This window comes from Echinops telfairi, unplaced genomic scaffold (genome assembly GCF_000313985.2).
Source record: "Echinops telfairi isolate 266 unplaced genomic scaffold, ASM31398v2 ScPeMD7_3;HRSCAF=10, whole genome shotgun sequence".
In the NCBI taxonomy this organism is placed as follows: Eukaryota; Metazoa; Chordata; class Mammalia; order Afrosoricida; family Tenrecidae; genus Echinops; species Echinops telfairi.
The window spans coordinates 49,036,881-49,056,388 of record NW_022103899.1 but is presented as its reverse complement, the minus strand read 5'-3'; the positions used below and the strand labels follow the sequence as shown (position 1 = coordinate 49,056,388).

Here is a 19,508-nt window from a genome sequence, read left to right as displayed (position 1 = left end):
GGAATCTGTGTCCATGTTCAACTTCACACTGATTACTAGTGTTCTCTAGATTAAAGCTGAGGTATGAAGAAATGTAGGAACCTCTTTATTTCTAGAAAGTTGGCTATTAAAATTGATATTCACATATACGTGTTGCTTGAATAGAAAGGTTTGTGGATGCTACCAAGAAGGAGATGACCTAGAAATCACGTTTAGGCATTTTTGGAATGAAGATGGAGGGAGGACCTTCTTAGTTCTGATCTCTAATTGGCTTACTGAGATTTTAGGCAAACTCTTTTTTTAAAATAAATCATTTTATTGGAGGTGCTTCTAGCTCTTATCACAATGCATACATCAATTGTATCAAGCACATCTGTACATATGTTGCCATCATCATTTTCAAAACCTTTTCTTTCTACTTGAGCCCTTAGTATCAGCTCCTTTTTTCCCTTCCTCCCCCACTCTCACTCTCGTGAACCCATGATTCATTATAAATTATTATTATTTTCATATCTTACAGCGACTGCTGTCTCCCTTCACCCACATTTCTGTTCATCCCCCGGTGGGGAGCGGGTTATATATCAATCATTGTGATCAGTTTCCCCTTTCCCCCCCTTTTTCCCTACCTTCCCCTACCCTCTTGGTATCACTACTCCGATTACTATTCTTGAGGGGTTTATCTGTCCTGGATTCCATGTGTCCAGAGCTCTTATCTGTACCAGTGCACATGCTCTGGTCTAGCCAGATTGGTGAGGTAGAACTGGGTTATGATAGTGAGGTGGGAGGAAGCATTTAAGAACTAGAGGAATGTTGTGTTTCATTGGTGCTATACTGTACCCTGGCTGGCTCCTTCCTTGTGACTCTTATGTGAGGGAATATCCAACTGCCTACAGATGGGCTTTGGGTCTCCATTCCGACCAACCTCATTCACATCTATATGATTGTTTTTGGCCTTCTGATGCCTGATACCTGATCCCATCAATACCTCTTGCTTACACAGACTGATGTGCTTCTTCTATGTGGACTTTGTTGCTTCCCTGCTAGATGGCTGCTTGTTTAACTTCAAACCTTTGAGACCCCAGAAGCTACATCTTGTGTTAGCCAGGCACCATCAGCTTTCTTCACCACTTTAGCGTATGCACCCATTTTGACTTCAGCTATTGTGTTGGGGAAGATGAGCATCACAGAATAGGCCAACTCTTTTACAACACTCTGGTTGTCAGCTTCATTTGAAAAATAAGGATAATGCTTTCTAATTCACAAAGTTTTTATCAAGATAACACGAGGTGAAAAAAACACCTTAACAATCAGAAACACAGCTTTATGTATTAGTTAGATGGTCATAGGGTGGCTGAGACATGAAGCCAACATATCTTCTCTCGGCCTCATCTGGAATCCGCATGCCATGCTGCACCTCAGTTCATTTACTTTTGAATGGCGTTGGTCAGTCAAAGGGAGATGAATAGCCATCAGCAGACAGCTTGCCCAAAGACTCACAGAAAGTTGAGGGGATCATGTGATCAAGGAACCAGGCTTTGAGATTGACCTCTGCTACGAAGCAGCCAGGTGCTTATAAAGGTAGCATTTCATCCATCTGACGCTCATTTTCGAAAAACTGTCAAATAGTGGAATGTCTTATGAGCTTTAAAGTGATTTCCAACTGTTCCCCTAAAAAAAAAAAAAAATCAAAGCCCAAACCAAATATAAACCCAACCAGTTGTCCTTCCTTCCTTCTCACAGCCAGCCTGGTGGCCAGAATAGAATTGCTTCGCCGGGTTGTCCAGGCTGCGACTTCCTGGCAGCAATTGCCAGGCCTTCCTTCATGGGCACCTCCGATTCAGTTCAGGGGAATTGGCTCTCTTCTTTCTTGTCTCTCCTCTAATGTCCACCCTTCTGCCTCCTCTGCTCTCCTTTCTTCACTTCTACCCCCCTTTTTCCATCCCTCGCTAGGACGTCCTTGCTCGTTTCCCCCAAGCTCAGTGAGATTGTGTTGGAAAAGACAATGTGGAAAGGGCTCAGGCAATTGTCCAGTAGTCCACGTGGCAGCCTGCCGTGGACGAGGCTCCTTTTTAAAAATTTTTAAAAGTTACTTTATCGGGGGCTCGTACAATTCTTATCACAATCCATATATCCATCCATTGTCAAGCACATTTGTACATTTGTTGCCCCCATCATTCTCAAAACATTTGCCTTCTACTTTAGCCCTTAATATCAGTTGCTAATTTTCTTCCTTCCTCCCCACTACCCCCTCCCTCATGAACCCTTCATAATTCATAAATTATTATAGTTTTGTCCTAAGTTACACGTTCTGACGTCTCCCTCCGCCCTCTTCTCTGCCTTTTCCCCACCAGCGTTGGCGCCCTGAACTCTTCAGATTTTGTGTGGATCCTAAAGAAATGTCATTACACTCTACTTCCCTTAAGGGCCCTGCTGGCACAGTGCTTGCCCTCCTGGCTGCTAACCTGGGCCAGTTGGTGGTCTGCAAGAGAGGTAGGGTGGTCTGCTTCTATGAAGATTACAGTCTGGGAAACCCCATGGGGTCCTTCTACTCTGTCCTGTGGGGCCATGCTGAGTTGGAATTGATTCCTGCCTATCCTCCATTTGGCCCGAAGAAAACATCAGTAGAGGGAAGAGAAAAACAGAGTTTACCTCCAAACAAGTATATTCAGAGTCCCTCACGGACACCGCTTCCTGTGAAATCTAACCGGATGCTGGCAAAAAGGAGAGGCCAACTATACTTAATATCTTTCTTTCTTTCTTCTTCTTTTTTTAAAGTCATTTCATTGGGGGCTCATACAGCTCTTTTCAAAATACATCCATCCATTGTGTCAAGCACATTTGTACATTTTTTGCCATCATCACTTTCAAAACATTTCCTTTCTACTTGAGCCCTTGGTACCAGTTCTTCGCTTAATTTCTCTTAGGCTGGTTGTCTTGATTGTTGTTAGGTTTAGGCCCTGAGGTATTTGGAAGCACGGAATTTATTTACTTGCGTAGCTATGTTAAGCATGGATCCCACAGGCAGACATGTGTCCCGAGCCTGGTGAACTTGGGAGTAACTCTTGCTTTCTGTTTTGGATCTCTAAGGGAATCAGCAGGCACGGAGGTAACTGAACAGCCCTAAAGCGATATTCATACAGGCTGACAAGAAAGCATTTGCGGAGGTTGGATGATGCTTGCCGAGATATCTCACAAATTCGGGAACTTAGACGAACATCTGTGTTTAGGCGATCATTTTTTTTCTTATACATTTGTGATTAGTAGGGCCAGAAATGAGATGGGAAAGAGTGTAGAAGGGATTACATCTGATGCTGAGCCATGAGGACCTCCAGCTCATACTATACATGCGTGGGTTTATCTACAGCGAACCATGTGTAAGCATGCTTCTCTAATCAGTGGATGGTTGGAGACAAGTTCTCTCAGTCCTACAAGTATCTTAGTCTCCTTAGGGTGCCTTCCAAAAAAAAAAAAAAAGAGCCAATCAAAAGTCCCTTGAGGGAGGGTCAGCTGGGCAGGCAGAGGGTTCAGTTTTGAAGGTGATGGTGCAGCGGATAATGAGTCTATGAATCAGGAAGGCGTTTAAAAATCGTAAGCAACAATGGCATTGCTGATAAATAGGGCAGCAAAGTTCTGCCAACATTCCCCAACCCCCCATCATGACGGTGCATCTCCGCATTCTTGTTTCGAGCACTGCCCTGCAAGGATTCCATAGAGAGGCTTTATCCCACCCGCCCTGATTTTTCCCCTGGAGACTTCTTTTGGTTCCTCAAACCCGGAGGGCACTGAAAAGGAAGTCCAGTCCCTCCCGGGTGTCGAAACTGCCGTGTTGACTCAGGTGAATGGAATGGTGGCGAACTCGTCAGGGAAAGGCTTGAGGGATGAGAGGCCCAAAGGGAGGCTACGTGGAGAAGGAACAGCTTCACATTTTGATCGTTTTCTTTCATGGAAGTCTCTGGACTTTCATGACAGACCTTTGTGATTTTTTACCAGGCACTGTTGTGCTTTCCAGGTGACCTCCCTTCTGTCAGTGGAACCCTGAGAGGCAAGTGCTTTCCACCTGTGCCAGAGGGGAAAACGCACAGGGTTCAGCAGCACACCCTGAAGCTGAGTGCAGGGCCCCATGGGCGTGGGAAGTAGGCTGGCCTCTCTCTCTCGACCAATGGGTCTTTCCCCGGGATTCGGGACATCCCTGTGTCATCTCCAGTGAGTGTCATGGTCAGATGGCTTGACCAAACAGAGAAGAAAACAGCATTTCTGAAAGCAGCTGGCATCGGGAGGGTTACCCAGTGAGTCAGGTAGGCATAGGCTTATTGGTGCTTACTTGTTAATCTGGCGAACAATATCACATAGGCTCCACCACATGAATACCCTGTGGTACTGTTCACCACCGGTTAGTAAGGAAACCTACGTCCACCGTGCCTCCTGGTGGCCCCATCCCTGTCGGGGATGGCATATTTGTGAAGAGGATTTAGATGCTGTGGGGTTGGCAGAGGGGGGTGGTGGTGCCAGTCCGACTGAGAAACCGAGACTCCGATGTGGAAAGAACACTGAGGAGAAGGTCAGCTGTTCGAAACCACCAGTTGCTCCCTGGGAGAAAGATGAGCTTTTCTGTCCAGGCAAAGATCTTACAGCCTTGGAAACCCATAGGGCCAGTTCCACTCTGACCTCTAAGTCGAATTGACTCAAAGGCAGTGAGACCCTCCCCCCCATCCCATGTATGTTCAGTTAATCCCTCATCCTGTTGACCACCAAGTGGTAATTGACCCAGATGATGTTTCAATTTTCAAAGCAACCTTTCAGCATTCCCCTTTGCTTCCACAGGGAACCAGAGTCTTGCCACGCCATATGCGAGGCGCCAGTTAAACCACTGATGTCCTGTCTTGATCGCTCTGTTCCAGGTCTGATACTTGCAGTCGAAGGCAGTGTTATTTAGGCAGTAATGTTATCCAGGGTTTTCTGCCTTGCTTGAATTGGCACAGCCAGATTTTCCTTGGCCTCAGAGCACTTCGGGCAGGAGTTTGGCCACGTAGGTTCTGTTTTCAGAGTTAGGTTCTGTTTTCAGAGTTCGTGGTGGTGGTTAGGGGCCATCGAGTTTGTGCCGACTCCTGCCGACTCCGGATGGAATTTGTGCCGACTCCGGATGAAACGCCGCTGGGTCTTGCACCGACCGTCCTGGAATCCTTGCTCCGTTTGAGCCCACAGTTGCAGCCACTGTGTCCACCCATCTCATGGAGGATCTTCCTCTTTTCCACCAACCCGCTTCTTGATCCAGCAGGACATCCTTCACCAGGGTCTGGATCTTTTTATTCAAATTAAAAAAAAATTATTGGGAATTTTTACAGCTCTTATAACATTCCACACAATCGTATCAAGCATATTTGGACATATGTTGCCATCATCATTTTCTGAACATTTACTTTCTAGTTGAGCTCTTGGTATCAGCTCCTCTTCCCCCCCCTCACCCTTGTGACCCCCTGACAAATGAAAAATTATTATTGTTTTCATATCTTACACCAACTGCTGTCTTCCTTCACCCATGTTTCTGTTGTTCATTCCCCTGGGGTGGGGGGGGGGCGCATTATGTGTTGATCTTTGTGATCGGTTCCCCCTTCCTCCGTTCTCCCCCCACCTTCCTGCTACCCTCCTGGTATCACTACTCCCATTTCTGTTCCTGAGGGGTTTATCTGACCTGGATTCTGTGCGTTGTGAACTCGTCTGTACGAGTCTGCATGCTGCAGTCTAGCCAGAACTAAAAGGCAGGACTGGGGGGGTGAGGAAGCCTCAAAGCCCCAAAGGAATATTGTGTTTCATTGGAGCTAGACTGTGCCCTGGTTGACTCATCCCTTCCTTGTGACCCTTCTGTGAAAGGATGTCCTATTGTCTACAGATGGGTTTTGGGTCTCTGCTCCGGCCCCCCTTGTTCTCACCAGTATGTTTTTGGGGGGTTTTCTGGATCTGGACCGTTTTTTGAGTTTAGGCTCCACGTATTCTTTATATTTGCAGCCCCGGTGCCTAGAACAATCCTGACGACAGCGTAGGCACCCCGTCTGTGTTTGATGAAGGATAAGGGACTTGGGGCAACCCTGCTTGTTTTCTCAGGACTTTCATTCCTCCCCCCGCCCCTCCCCCCTGTGAAACGAGGGATTGGCACAGAATTGCTCCAGATGATGCTGCAGTTTTCTAAATGTTCGGTCCCGGCATTCACCTCCTCAGGTAGGTTTCTGGGCACCCACAGAAGTGTGTTTAACTTTGGTCTTAAATCTGCCCTCCCCCTAGTCTCCAAACAACTTCTGTCATGCTACTCATGGCCAAGTTTAATTGTGAAGAAAGCTGTTTAGGTTTTGTTTATCTTTGGGCAGCCTTGTCTTAATCAGGGTGGTAAAGGCATTCTTTTGTTTTCCACCCCCTGAAAGACTCTCAGTGTAACCCGTTCCCTCTTTTATACTCTGACCCTCTAGTTCTTTGTTGACTTTAAAACGACTTGCGCCCAGAAGAGCAAACATACCGGAGAGTGGAGAATAAAGATGGAAGCCCGGTTGTTCTTTGTCTTTGGCAATTACAGCGTGAGCCTTACTCAACACATTGTGTCGGAGGTAAAGCCCGGTACACGCAGCCTGGGCTTAGATTTCGTTGCCACCCTTCTTGCTTGCTAAGTGTACCTCCACCATCATTTTTACATAGCCTCTCTCTCCTCTTCTGGCCGTATTTGCACTACTGATCTGTGGGCTTGACTGGGACAGCTGAGTCCTGGCACAGTCAGCCAGGAAGGGGGCACAAATGTGAAGAGATGGTTCGAAGATGTTCTTCCAGCCCACCTCCACCTTACTCCTCCAATGACAGGGAGAGCTCGTGTCCTGCTGTCTTGCTCAGTGCTCGGGCTCAGGAGGTTCCATTTCTCTGGAGGATCATTTTTTCTCATCTGCCTCCTGGGAAGGGCAGTCTCCTCCCGAACAGAGTTTTGGTGACGATGAAAGATAGCGCAGGAAGGGAACCCCACAGGCAAAGGAAGGGGGCGGCCAGCGGCTTGCCGGAGAGCCTCTCTCCTTGTCTGGTCTACAGAGATGGTGAGGGTGTGACTTTGGACCTCAATGGTGAAGGAGCACCCCAGGACCTGCTGCCAGGTTACCGGTTGCCGCCATTGTGACGTCACAGGCAAGTTCTTCCCCCGGCAGTGCATGAACAGCATTTGGGCTCGAAACATGTGGTTTCAATTCCACTGCAGTAGCAGAAACAGAAGTTTCAACCTCTAAAATTTATCTCTTTGGACATAATTTTTTTTTTCTATTAAGATTCTGAGTCACACCCCTGCAAAGAGGAAGGTGCATATAGTTGTCAAAGTCCAGTGATCAGAAACAATGATTGCTTATTGCTCTTCAACTCTTTATTCTTTGTTGTGATATCACGAATGCGATTAATGGCAATCAGCCCACCACGAGAGCACTTCTAATAGTCCGCTGTTTTGAATAAATGCGATAGAAATGGCAGAAAGGTAAACAATTATCCTGTGGAACATGATCGGATGTGCTCTATTTCTTTTCAAGTTTTTAAGTCTTAGCATCTTCTGAAATGCAGCTTTAATGGTGAGAGATTGAAAATATCTAGTGTTCTTTCCAATTATTTGCTGTGCATTGGTTATTATTATTATTATTATTGTTTCCTCTACTCACAACCCCGAACCCAATTCCACTGGCTATCCCGGAATTGTCACGTTTGTGGTATAAGGAATAGCTGTGTCAAGCTGTGTTGACAAAATGCCCCAACCTAACTGTTAATAAGCATTGTCATTTTCAGCAGGACACAGTTTAGCTAATGATTTATCTCTTTTAAGGCAGCGCTCGGGCAGCTGTAGGAATCATCTCCTTAGCAAGTCAAGTGAGTTCTTTAACAAAATGTTACACACAGATGGGCCATAAGCTGTCAGTTAACCATTATTGTGTCTGCATCTGCTGGCTCTCAATGCACTGCTTTACGTATTCAGCCAGTCACTTAGCGGCAGCCCCGTGAAAAGGCGGCCTTACTCTGATTGGCAAATAAAATGTTCATTTGTCTCTTCTTCCTATTGTTTTGCTTGGGGAACACATGTCGGCAGCTCAATTACCCAGTTCATTAACAGCTCCCACAGGACACGATGGCCAGCCCCTGATAAGAGGGCAGTTGTGGCACAGATGGCCCATCATGGCCGCCCTGTTGGCAATTGTAAATAAAAGTCACTCGGCCCTTTGCCTTTCACCAGAACGACTGTTTTCCTGTTTCCCCTTCAGTGTGCAAATTCCCTTTCTTCACTCCGGCTCAGCCTGTCGAATCCGCTCCCCCTCCTTCCCAAAGGAGACCAGCCTCCTGCTTTCGGAGGTGTGGAGACCTGCCTTGACGAATGACCGCCCCGGCTTTTCATTTTAATTATGACTGACTTTAAAGCTCTTGAGGGGGGAACCGTTCTTATCGCGGGAGACTATTCTTAGAAAGCTGTTAGCTGATTAATTAGTTAACTAATCGGTTTGCCTAATTGAATAGCAGCACAGTTTCTTCAGGCTGTAGACTCTCTTTCTCTCTGAAAGACCCTGGTGGCAGTTAGCATGGAACTTAATATAGATATATATTTATAGATAAATAATATATAATGGAATATATGTTCCACATATTATGTAATATGTAATAATATATTATATAGATAGAAAATATATTACACATATTATGTAGCATGTAATAATATATATTATTTATCTATAAATATATGTTACCATATATACTTGTGTATAAGCTGAGTTTTTCAGTACATTTTTAATGCAGTTTTTGTGGCAAAATTAGGTGCCTCGGCTGATATTCGAGTTGGCTTATACTCGAGTGTATATAGTATATTATAAATAAGTAGATGTAATTAAAAAATTTTTTTTCGTCCTACATAGAAATCATTTTTCTGAGGACAAGTAGGAGTGGGGTAGGCAGGTGTGAGCTCATTCTTATTCGATGTGATTTTCATGTGGTGAAGGAAATCTTGTTACACACACGCACACACACATAGCCTCAGAATGAAGTGGCTAAGAAGCCCTGGGGTTCAGGTGGGTCAGTGTCACGGTTCCTAAGCCACTTGTGCGTCTTTGTCGCTTTTCAGACTTTGGGAGAGGTGCCTGAAGGCTGGTGTTCAGAACCTGCCTCGATGATGTGATGCTGCTGATTTGAATGTTTTCGGGGGACGCGGGGGGCTAGACATCATTGTGTGTTGTTAGGGGTCAGCACCTGGTGGAAGCTGACCCAGAGTGACTGCAGGGGACGGCGTACAACTGCCCTCAGAGGGGTTTTGTAGGCTTCTCCTCCTTAGAAAAGGAGCCCTGGTGGAGCAGTGGTTAGAGCACTTGGTGGCTAAGGGAAAGGCCAGCATTTCGAAGCCGCCAGCTGCTTCTACAGAGAAAGATGTGGTAGAAAGGCTGGCAGTTGGAAGGGAGTGGATGGTGGAGTGAGTTTAAAAAAAATATTTCCAGGGCAGATCACCCATCTCTCTCTCTGTCTTTCTCTCTCTCTCTCTTGAAGCCTCTGCATAGGCATGAACCACCAGGCAACCTTTAGCTCTGTAGCCAAGTCCTTGGCCCTTCCACTACCAGGGCTATTGAGAAATAGTTTCCTGATGGGCCAAAATGAAAGAAGGAGAAAGATGCTTTCTGGCTGCGTGGCAGAGGTCTTCAAGGATCAGTGATACAGGAGAGCAAGCCTCCCTGAGAGAGGTTGTGATGTGATGTGGCTGGATCTCTCACATGCACTTGAAAGGGGAACCAGGTTGGAAGCTGAACACATGGGGTCTTTGGGGGACGCAGTTTGCAGCTTAGCACCTTGGAGGCAGCATGGCCTTTCTTCCAGCCTCGATGGCCTGGCCGTGGTCAGCCTGTTATCTTAAATAAACACCAACAGTCCAGGTTGTGCATTTGAAAAGGCTCCCTGCCTGCAGTACGCAGCCTGGCCCTCCCGAGCTGCCCTCTTGGCCTGTCATATTCAGAACCAATCTGTGCTCTCTCCCAGGGCAGCGGGCACTGGGGGAGTTGTTGAGTGTCAGGGTTTATTTGTGCTATTTTGATTAGCACCAACCTGGCAGGAGCTGATTTTTTTCTAATGACCCCGTGCTGGGAGCCGGCGGCTTCCGAGGAAAGGACTTGGGTTAGAGGGAGGGGAGTAGCATTACATTTCTTTCTCCAGCCAAAAAAAGAAAGAAAAGAAAAGAAAAACCCCAAACGGGCGAACGGCTGCGCAGGAATGGGGGTAGGTCAATGGCTTGGAGAGTCTTAATTTGATCTGAGGGTTCTTTTCGTGATGATTTTTGTTTAAAAGACCACTTGAAATAGGTGATTGTGCATCTGGGGAAAACAGGCAGCAGAACACGGTTCCGTTCAGCGATTTGCACAAGTAGTGCTCAGTGACGGTGGGTGCGGTCCACCTTCTCTTTAGGACCAATTCTTGACCCCCGTCAATTTCAGCTCACTGCCCGCCCCTTCCAAGACAACAGAACGAAACAAACCTTTTCATGGACGCTTTATAGTAACTGCTGTCCGCTCCGTCTTCGGATGACTTCCGTCAAAGAACTCTGCACTCAAGGATAACCTTCTTTACTTTTTGAGCCCATTTGAGTTTTCTTTCATATTCAAAAAACAAACAAACCCAAACAAAAAACAACAAACCTTTCTGCCCAGAAAGCTGGGGTTGTTTGGCCTTAAGCGGCGCACTCTTTTTGCCCCTGCTAAAGATGCAGAGGGAGAAGTTGTAAAGGGGGTGGAAACAAAACAGGACCCTAACCCCCACCAAGTAGCACAGCGGCGAGGCCATAAACCACCTCCCTGAGTTGATCAACAAACAAAAGTACAAGTGACTCAGAGCTCCACCGGGTTAAGCATTCTGAGAAGTCCCATGTGTTCCTTTGGCCCCATCCTTCGGTGGCACTTTGGCATTTAGTTAACAAACTCTTCAATTCCTTCCTTTTAGGGAGATAGCTCTCTTTCTTGTCTCAACACACACCGACCATTTGAAAACACTTACATTAAAAAACAAACACAAAACCCCCCCCAAGCTTCAGAGTTCCTTCTTAGCTTGTGAATTAATGTGGAAGAGAAGCTTCCAGGTGCCGAAGTCTCTCAACTGGCTTTTGCATTAACCCCTACTGTGCGTCCATTTCAACTTCTCCCCCTCTCCCCTCCCCTGGAGAAAAGAAGGAGGAGGAGGAGGAGGAAAGGGGGAAAAAAACCCCGACCTCCCCTTTCTCATCCACTCCCGCTCTCTTTGTGTCTCCTGCGTCCTGCCAGGCAGGTGTCAGAGCGCTGAATGCGAGTAAATGCCCCGTTGATGGATCCCACAGATGGAGCGTGGAAATCAGTCGAATAGGCCCCGGCCACAGGCCATTTCTTGAGATCCAACAAAAGCCTCCAAATAAGTCAACAAAAATCCCAAAGATCACAAAGGGAAAATGTCATTTGTCATTTACTCTGAGCCTGTGAGGGAATATCAGTGTGCCTGAGAGAGAGAGAGAGGTGATTCACATCTTTCTCAGCGTCAAAAGGCAGTGTCCGTCCAGAAAATGGCGTGTCCTCCTGGTGTGCAGGGGGGGGCGGGGGGGGCAGCCTACAATTAGGCAAATGGGGAGCATCAAACTTGGAGTTGGACGGTTAAAGGGCCTTCTGGGAAATATTATGAAATGTCAGACACAGCACGGACCCAGCTCAGGCCATGTTTCCCTATTTGTGTGTCGTTCTTTTATCAGGGAAACAGGGTGCTGTTACAATGGCTGGCAAGTGTAGCTCAGACATGGGGGTACACAAAAAGAACCTTGCTCTCAGAACGGAATATAATGACGCGGGGAGTTTCACCTCCAACTCAGGGCGAGAGAGACCCCAGCTCCTCCGTGTCTGTAAATCGCATTGTGTTATATCTGCAGCCAACATAAGGTTTAAATGGTTGTCATGTTTTGATTCTGTAATGATTCAAATGAAAGGTCTTGCTGAGAAGAAAGACAGTGTGCCAAATTCAGACTTGTGAATGACTCGGTTTCTTGACTTTTTTGCTCCCTTCCCCCCACCCACCTCTGACTGATAATGGTCTAGAAGCCAATAATTATAAAATTCCATGCAACTAAATCCCCACAATATTGAGGCAAGATTTCATGTATAATAGCGTTAACGAGGATGAAATATTTCCTGAGGCCACAGAATAGGTCACAAGGGGTTAACGGACAAAGACGTACTCTCTAATTCTGTCATTCCTTCTTTAATGAAACTTCATGGTTCGTCCGCTGGTGGTCAGACGGGTCCCTTCTCCTCTCCGTTTGATTTGTCTCTGGAGAAGGAATTTGGAATCCTGTGGGGTATGTATGATGCTGGGCTTCCGGACATGCTCCTGCCCTTCTTTGAACTGGACAGGGCAGATCTTTCCAAGGTTAATCTTGGGAGACAATGGGAAATCATTGGGTTTACAAACGAATAAGTAAAGGTGGGGGACTCTGGTAGTTTATAATTGCTTCATGATAGGAACAGACACGTGAACTTTCACGCACAGCAGAATGAAAGCACGCAGTGATGGTAGTGGGAGGTGACTTTTTCCCAGGCTCAGTCCGGATTTTTTCTGAGTAATTTAAGAATAGGCCAGTGTGTTTCGAGCACGTTGGTTTGAAAAGAATTTGAGAGTATTTGACAACTCTTGACACCCTTTCGTAAAAATGTCTTTAAATGCATTAGAGTTAAAATGTGCCCGAAATAAGACTGTAATAAAGATTGAAAACAGGGGATCAGTTTAACCGCAGGCGGACAGTGGAAGGTTCCAGGATGACCATGGGTTTTAGGCTCGTGGCCTGTGATGGTTCTTGATGGAGACCACAAATGGTCACCACAATGAGAGTGTGGTTTCATAACAAACACCCCACCTCTGACCCCCAACTCTGAATGATACTGGTCTGGAGACTGGTAATTATCCAATATCTTGGCACATCGAGTCATCTCCTAATGTTTTCCTGTTGTTTAAAACGCTTTATACCTTGAACCTCTGAAGAGTTCCGTAAGTATTCGTGCAGTTGAATTGAACTCCATCAGAAAGCATGTTTGATTTCGTGTATACTGCTGATCTCATTGCCCTGTTGCCAGACCAATCCCATTGGCTTCGGGGAGGTGTCTTAAAAATTGGGGATGTGTGATAGCAATAGGGACCGTCAGCTAAATGACCCAGGGAGTCGGAATCATTTGGTGACGCGGAGTTAAACTCATGTGTAAGTCGGAGAATGAATCGGGAAGGGCTTTGGAGAACAGTCTGGACTTTCAAAATCTGGTAAGAATATGGATTGAGAGCAAGTCTGTTCGTGGTTGTTCAATGAAAAGCAAAGCAATTTCCATCCAGATGGCCACATCTTAAGCATTGTTAGGGATTTTCTTGTGAGAGCTATGCTGAGATTTCAAATTGGGGGGGGGGGGGCGTTATCTCTATTTAATGAGCCATAAAGCAAAGTGCATTTATGATGCATTCGCAGAATATGACTGAGCAAATGAAATATAATAGAAAACCTCCCCTTAAGATTAAGGCTGCACAATAGCACTCATTACCCAAAGAGATGATATTTAATCTTGTTGTTAGATCCTAGCAATGTATTAATTCACAATTAATTCAATTGTCCAGCTCAGCAGCTGGCGGTTTCTACTCATTAACACTAGCTACTCTGCACACGAGACTTGTATACTTTCTGTCAATCGAGGTCTCTGAAAACTTTTTTATTTTATTTCAACGTGTAATAGTTAGCAATGAAAGGAGATACATTATAGACTGAGTATCTCATTTGTTCTGGTAGCCTGAGTCAGGTATGTAAAATGGATTAACTCCAACAAAACGCTCCTTGCAAGTGGGATTTAAGTTTCAGATCTTTTCCTGGTAAAAGGGGAGTGATTCATACTTGAGTATTGTTGAGTCTGGTTTAGTACAAATTACAAATTTAGTTTTTGTTGAGTGGTGCAGGAAATGGTAGTAAAATGAGGCAAAAAAACGGGGCAAGCGTCTGTGATGCTTACTCTTTAGACATAGTTAGTCTTCCTTAGCGGGTAGATTCATCCTGGGTTGCTGAGTGAACCTGCTTTTAAGCCCACATCCTTTTGGGGAATAACAGATGAGGAAAAATTAGAATTAACTTGTAAGAACGTGGCTTTAGAGGGCCAGCAGGGATCAGTTGGTTCAGATACTTTTTCAGTAGGAAAACCAAGCAAATCATTTCCTCATGTCTTCTGAAATGATGTGGAAGGGCCGCCACCTTTACATTCCTGTGAATAGAGAGTCTGGTCATAAAAGTAGGGATCTGTTAGCTTGCGAACGAAAGTTTCCATGTTGGTGGTAAGGACTGTCCCATTGAGCCCTTAGACGCCCGGGGTCTTTTCAATCCTGCTCTGCTGGCGGCTCTCTGTCTTTAGAAAACGGTTTTAAACTACAATTTCTTCGAATAATAATAACAATAATAATGAGATGATTTACTCCTTAGAAAATTGCAGGTATGCACGTACTTGCAAAAACGCTCAACGCATTTTAGGGGAGTCACAGAACCCTAAAACTCACCACTCCAAATTCACTCCTGTGGAGTAAATTCCTGTGACCCTCGAGGACAGAGGAGAACTGTCCTTATCGGTTTCTGAGGCTGCAAATCGGCACAGGAGCAGCAGCAAACCTCATCTTTCTCCCACTTGACCTGCAGACCTGTGTGAAGCAGACCAGCGTGCAATCCACTGAGGCCCCAGGGATCCCTCAGAACCTCAAGGCTGCATCTAAATAGAGATCAGAAGACCTGTCAGAGCACAACTCTTATTTTAAAGGTGACAGTCAGTGTTACAGCAAACTGTAAATTTGACACGGAGGTTTCTTGCCCTCCATAAGTGTTTATTGGGCACCAAGGCGCCAGCTGTGAACAAGGCGGTCGGGGGCCTTGGGCCGCACAGCTGGTCTTCTGGGAATGTGGGTTGTTAAGGTGAAACACCATGGTCTCGACCCTCCGTGTTCACTCTAGCAGGTACTCATCAATCTATGCCGCCTTCTCCCTCAGAAACCAAGGAGGGTTTTGATTAATTGACCTGACAGTGGATGGTACACCATATTTACCAAGGAGGAGTTAATGACCCCAGAGACTCCCAGAGGAGACATGAACACTCTTCATGCAGGCAGACCCCAGAAGTCAAGCGCACATTGAAATCCAGCGAGTCACACGAGTGTTTTTGCTTTCCCAGCACATATAAAAGGTTAGGTTTACACTGTACTATCATACTGTCATTGCGCATGCAAAAGCTTTATGGACAAGCTTGAAATACTGTGAGAATGACTGCAAAGACCCCGTCTGTGCAGTGCAGTCAGGTGCACAATAAAACAAGGCGTGTTTGTGTGGTCAGCCTACTGTGCGCATGGTCAGAGAACGTGCAAGTGACAATGGAGGTGTTCCGGAGGCCAGTGCTTTCAGTGCAGTTGAGTTAATCCTCAGCATTCACTCTCGGAAGGTCAGAATCTAGAGCTCACTGCCATCGAGTGGATTCCAACTCATAGCCATCCTAGAGAACAGAGTACAACTTTCCCTTTGGGGTTCCTCAACTTTCACTCTTGGCAGGAAGAGACAGCCCGCTCATGCAGACGCGCTGGTAGGTTCGAACCACTGACCTGGCCTTTAGCAGCCCAGCACAGAGTCCACTACGCCACCATGGTTCCTGTTCAGGACGACAGAAACTGGAAGTCTGGGGGGAAAGGATTTATGGGAATTTGCTGTCTCCTTGGGGGGGAAAGTTCATTTTGTTTCTTGGGGAGCATATTGAAATCAAAGCATATTGATATACACATGAAAGTGACTTTTCCCCCCTGGTTAAGTTGGGGCAGGCAGTACTGTATGTCATTGGGGAGATTTTAAGAGGGCAAAGAAGCAGTGAGCAGGAATATTCTATTTTAATGGTTCTCAAAGGGTAGCCCCTCCCTAGTCGATCACATTGGTTATCAATGAACTGGACACAAGTTGGAAGTTCAGACTCTTGGGCCCCACTTCACAGCTATTGATGGGAAAGAAACCTTGAGCATGGGGGGTGGGGGTGGGGGTGGGGGTGGGGGTGGGGGCTAGCCATCTGTGGTCACCCAGTCCTCCAGAGATTCTGTTCCTTGATCACGATGCACCAACGGTTGTTCGTTTAGCTGCTGGCATTTATGCAGACAGGCGCCCGTAAGTTGATAGTGTGTGTCGGGCTGTTGCCTGCAAGGTCAGCAGTTTGAAATCCCCATCGCGCCTCTGGAGAAAGATGGGGCTTTCTACTCCCACAAAGAGTTCCCGTCGGGGAAACTCACAGGGGCAGTTCTACTCTGTCCCATGGGGTCACTGTGAGTTGGCATCGACTCAGTGGCAGTGAGTTAGGTTGCACTGGGAGTGGTGGAAATCAGTGCAATGTATAGCGTATTTTATTTCAGCAAATGAGCAGTCCTTTAGAATACTCCTAAAACTCAGGAAAGTTTTTTTTTTGGGGGGGGGAGGGGCGGGGAGGTCTTACCAAAATATTCAAAAATAAGGTTTCCAGTAAAGGAGGCCATTTTGTATTAAGATAGATAAGCTAAAAAAAGAAAAAAGAAAATGGATAAGCTAATTGAAGTCTATCATAACCTTTCACGTGTTATCAGGATCTTACTTGTGTGTACAAGTATGTGCTTTCTGGTATAGTCTTTCTCTGTCAGGTAGAAATAATTCACTCGATTCCCCTTAATGTCACAGAGCCTGGATGAGGCTCAAAACACAGGTGTGTTCATATAGGGAAATGCTTCAAATCTTCTCTGCGGGCTATTTTAGATGTGGCTTGTGGGGGCCGCCTTAACGTTTTGCACTGAAGTAGAACAGCGTTTTAAGCTTCTGTAGGACAGATTTGTCTGGGGAGAAGTAGAGGTAGAATACCCTAAGAGGAAGGAGAAGAGACTTCGTCTCGCTTGGACATGTTTTCAGGAGACATCAGTCCCTGGAGAAGGGCATCATGCTTGGTCAAGTGGAGGGGCATTGAGATGCACGAAGACAGCGGCTGCCGCGATAAGCTCCCACAAGAGAACAATTGTGGGAATGGTGTTTCGCTCCATTCTAGAAAGGTCGCTGTAGGTCTGAACCGAGTCTAACAACGATAGGACAGAATCAAGGGTGAACTCAAGACCGAGGAGAACTGGCCTTATTAGAAGCAGTGTGGTTTGACATCTCTTTGGCACCACCTGGAGTTTGCTAGGTCTTATTAGGCTGGGTGGCGGAGTGAGCTTCCTTGGCCTTGGCACATAAGAGCCACGGGTTTTGAGCTTGCCCTCCCCATTTGGTACAGCACACCCTGGCCTTTCCTCTGTAGGGACCCCGCCTTTGGCTGTTCTTCAGCGTGTAATTGCATGAGCTTTAGAGCCAGGCTGCTTTTTCCATCCACTCTGGCTCCTCCTCTCTCCTCTGTAGTGGTCTCCTGCCTGTCGTCTGTGGGCCCACTGCTCACTGCCCCAGTGCATAAGGCCTCCGGGCAGGGCGACACTCCTACTCCAAGCATGGTGTCAGGTGCAGCCTCCCCCTCTGCTGCTGGAGCCCCAACTCACACAAGGAGACTGCTCACCCCACTCCTACCTCCATCAAATCCTGGCCCGGAAGTGGCTAGCTGTTAGTCTCTTATTGCAGGAGGTACTTTCAACAGAGATTCAGACCCTGTCCTTAGGAGAACAGATGCCATATTGTATTGCTCATGCAAATCCTCTTGTTTCTTCCCCGGCTCTCCCCTCATCTCTTTGAGCTACCCACATGTTAAGTTTGGAAGCTCCCTGGTCCAATGCCTATCAACGCAAGCAAGTAGAAGCTTTGGTGGGGAGGGGACAGCAGCAGGCCCACTTTCAGGGCCAGGCGACCTGTGCTCTGAAGGGCGCATTGCTTATTCTCATTCTCTGTGATGCGCTTTGAACACGGGGCTCCGCATTTGCGTTTTTTTCACAGGGCTCCTCCATTTAGGTAGCGTCCTGGGCAGAAGCACTACCCGATCAGCAGGGACCCCCAGACTCTGCGCCTCCCACAGGGGCAGTCAACCCGTCTACTGGCCCATGCTTGCTTCTCCACACTCTTGAGAATTCCATGAACAATACAGAAATGCCGCTGAAAGCATGCCCCACCCTCTGACACTGAGATTGGTCTGTGGCAATGACATTGCACGCCCCACAGTGTCCCAGCACTCTTCCCACGTGTTCGTTTCTCATTTCCATTCCTCCTCGCCTATCCCTCCTGCCTTCTGTGCATCACCCCTGGGCAAATGCTGCCCTTTAGATCACGTATGGTTGTTTGTTCGAAGGTGCATGTAGCTCCCGGGCGTTACTGTTCACCTTGGTAGGCCTGTCTGTTGGATCCATGTGCTTGTTACTGGTTGATACTTGGAAGGAGAGCCCCAGGCTTTTCTTCCTAGTCGGTCTTAGTCTGGTAACTGGATCCTGTTAGGTATCACAGTAACACACAAGCCTCCCATGAGAGCGGCTGGGTTTGAGGTCCCTTGGCCAGAACCAAACTGGTTTTCCTGTCTGGAAGGAGAGTCATACACGTGAGTCTTCATTGCCACCTCCCCCGGGAGCCCTCAGGTGTGTACATGACTAGGAATCCCGCCATCATTTGTTGGTGCTGCCTTCTTAGACACTCGGCTGATTTTGGACCTCGAACAGTTCTTGTGAATCGTTTCCAGGGCAAACGGTGGTGCGAATGTATCAGAGGCCGGGTTACGTGTGTGTCATCCATGGTGTGCACACTGATGGCTGTGAACATGACAGAAGGCCCGTCTGTTCTCGATGAGCTGACGCTTGGCATGCTTGGGGGGCAGAGAAAGGCAGATGCATAGAGCAGTGGCTTCCGCCTGGTGGCAGGGCTTGGGGTCAGGGAAGATACGGACTAATACGTCATATAGGAATATCGTATGGGGGCTTTGCCGCCCCGGGAAAAATGTTGGGCATGTGCTTGCGATCGACTCAGAGTCATTGCAGTTTGTCCCCCTCCCCACCCCCCACTACCTTCTTATTGAAATCTGATTAGAGCTTTCTCTTGTGCTTTCAGCCTCAGCACCCCAGTCAGACGAAGGGTCTGACATCGATTCTGAACCCGACTTACCATTGAAGAGGAAGCAGCGCCGGAGTCGAACCACCTTCACAGCAGAGCAGCTGGAAGAGTTGGAACGGGCTTTTGAGAGGACCCACTACCCTGATATCTACACCAGGGAGGAGCTGGCCCAACGGGCGAAGCTCACTGAGGCCCGAGTGCAGGTACTGCCCGCCACCATCCCACCAGGAACACAGAGTCCCCTAGCCCAAAGCACCAGAGGCCCTGGGAGGTCACAGCAGTGTCTGGCTGCTCACTGAAAGGTTGGCAGCTTTGATGGCCTGCACATGCCCTCCAATGGAACCTGCCTTTTTGAACCCCTTAGTGCGCACAACTCTATTCTGATACCGGTGGCCATAACTGCCAAGTGACTTGATGGCATTTGAACAGCTCAAGAATGTTTGCAAGCAAGAAGAGAAGTATGTGACGAATGGTACCGCAT

At 47.1% G+C, this 19,508-nt stretch overlaps 1 protein-coding gene across 2 annotated transcripts in view; it reads left to right on the top strand.

The window, feature by feature from the left end:
• Positions 1-19,508, top strand: part of PAX3 (paired box 3) — a 112,621-nt gene that overhangs the window by 55,198 nt on the left and 37,915 nt on the right. For both annotated transcript variants that reach the window (XM_004701637.3, XM_004701636.3), the window contains exon 5: positions 19,025-19,230. In XM_004701637.3, coding sequence (XP_004701694.1) covers positions 19,025-19,230 — 206 coding nt within the window. The remainder of the gene's footprint in view (positions 1-19,024; positions 19,231-19,508) is intronic.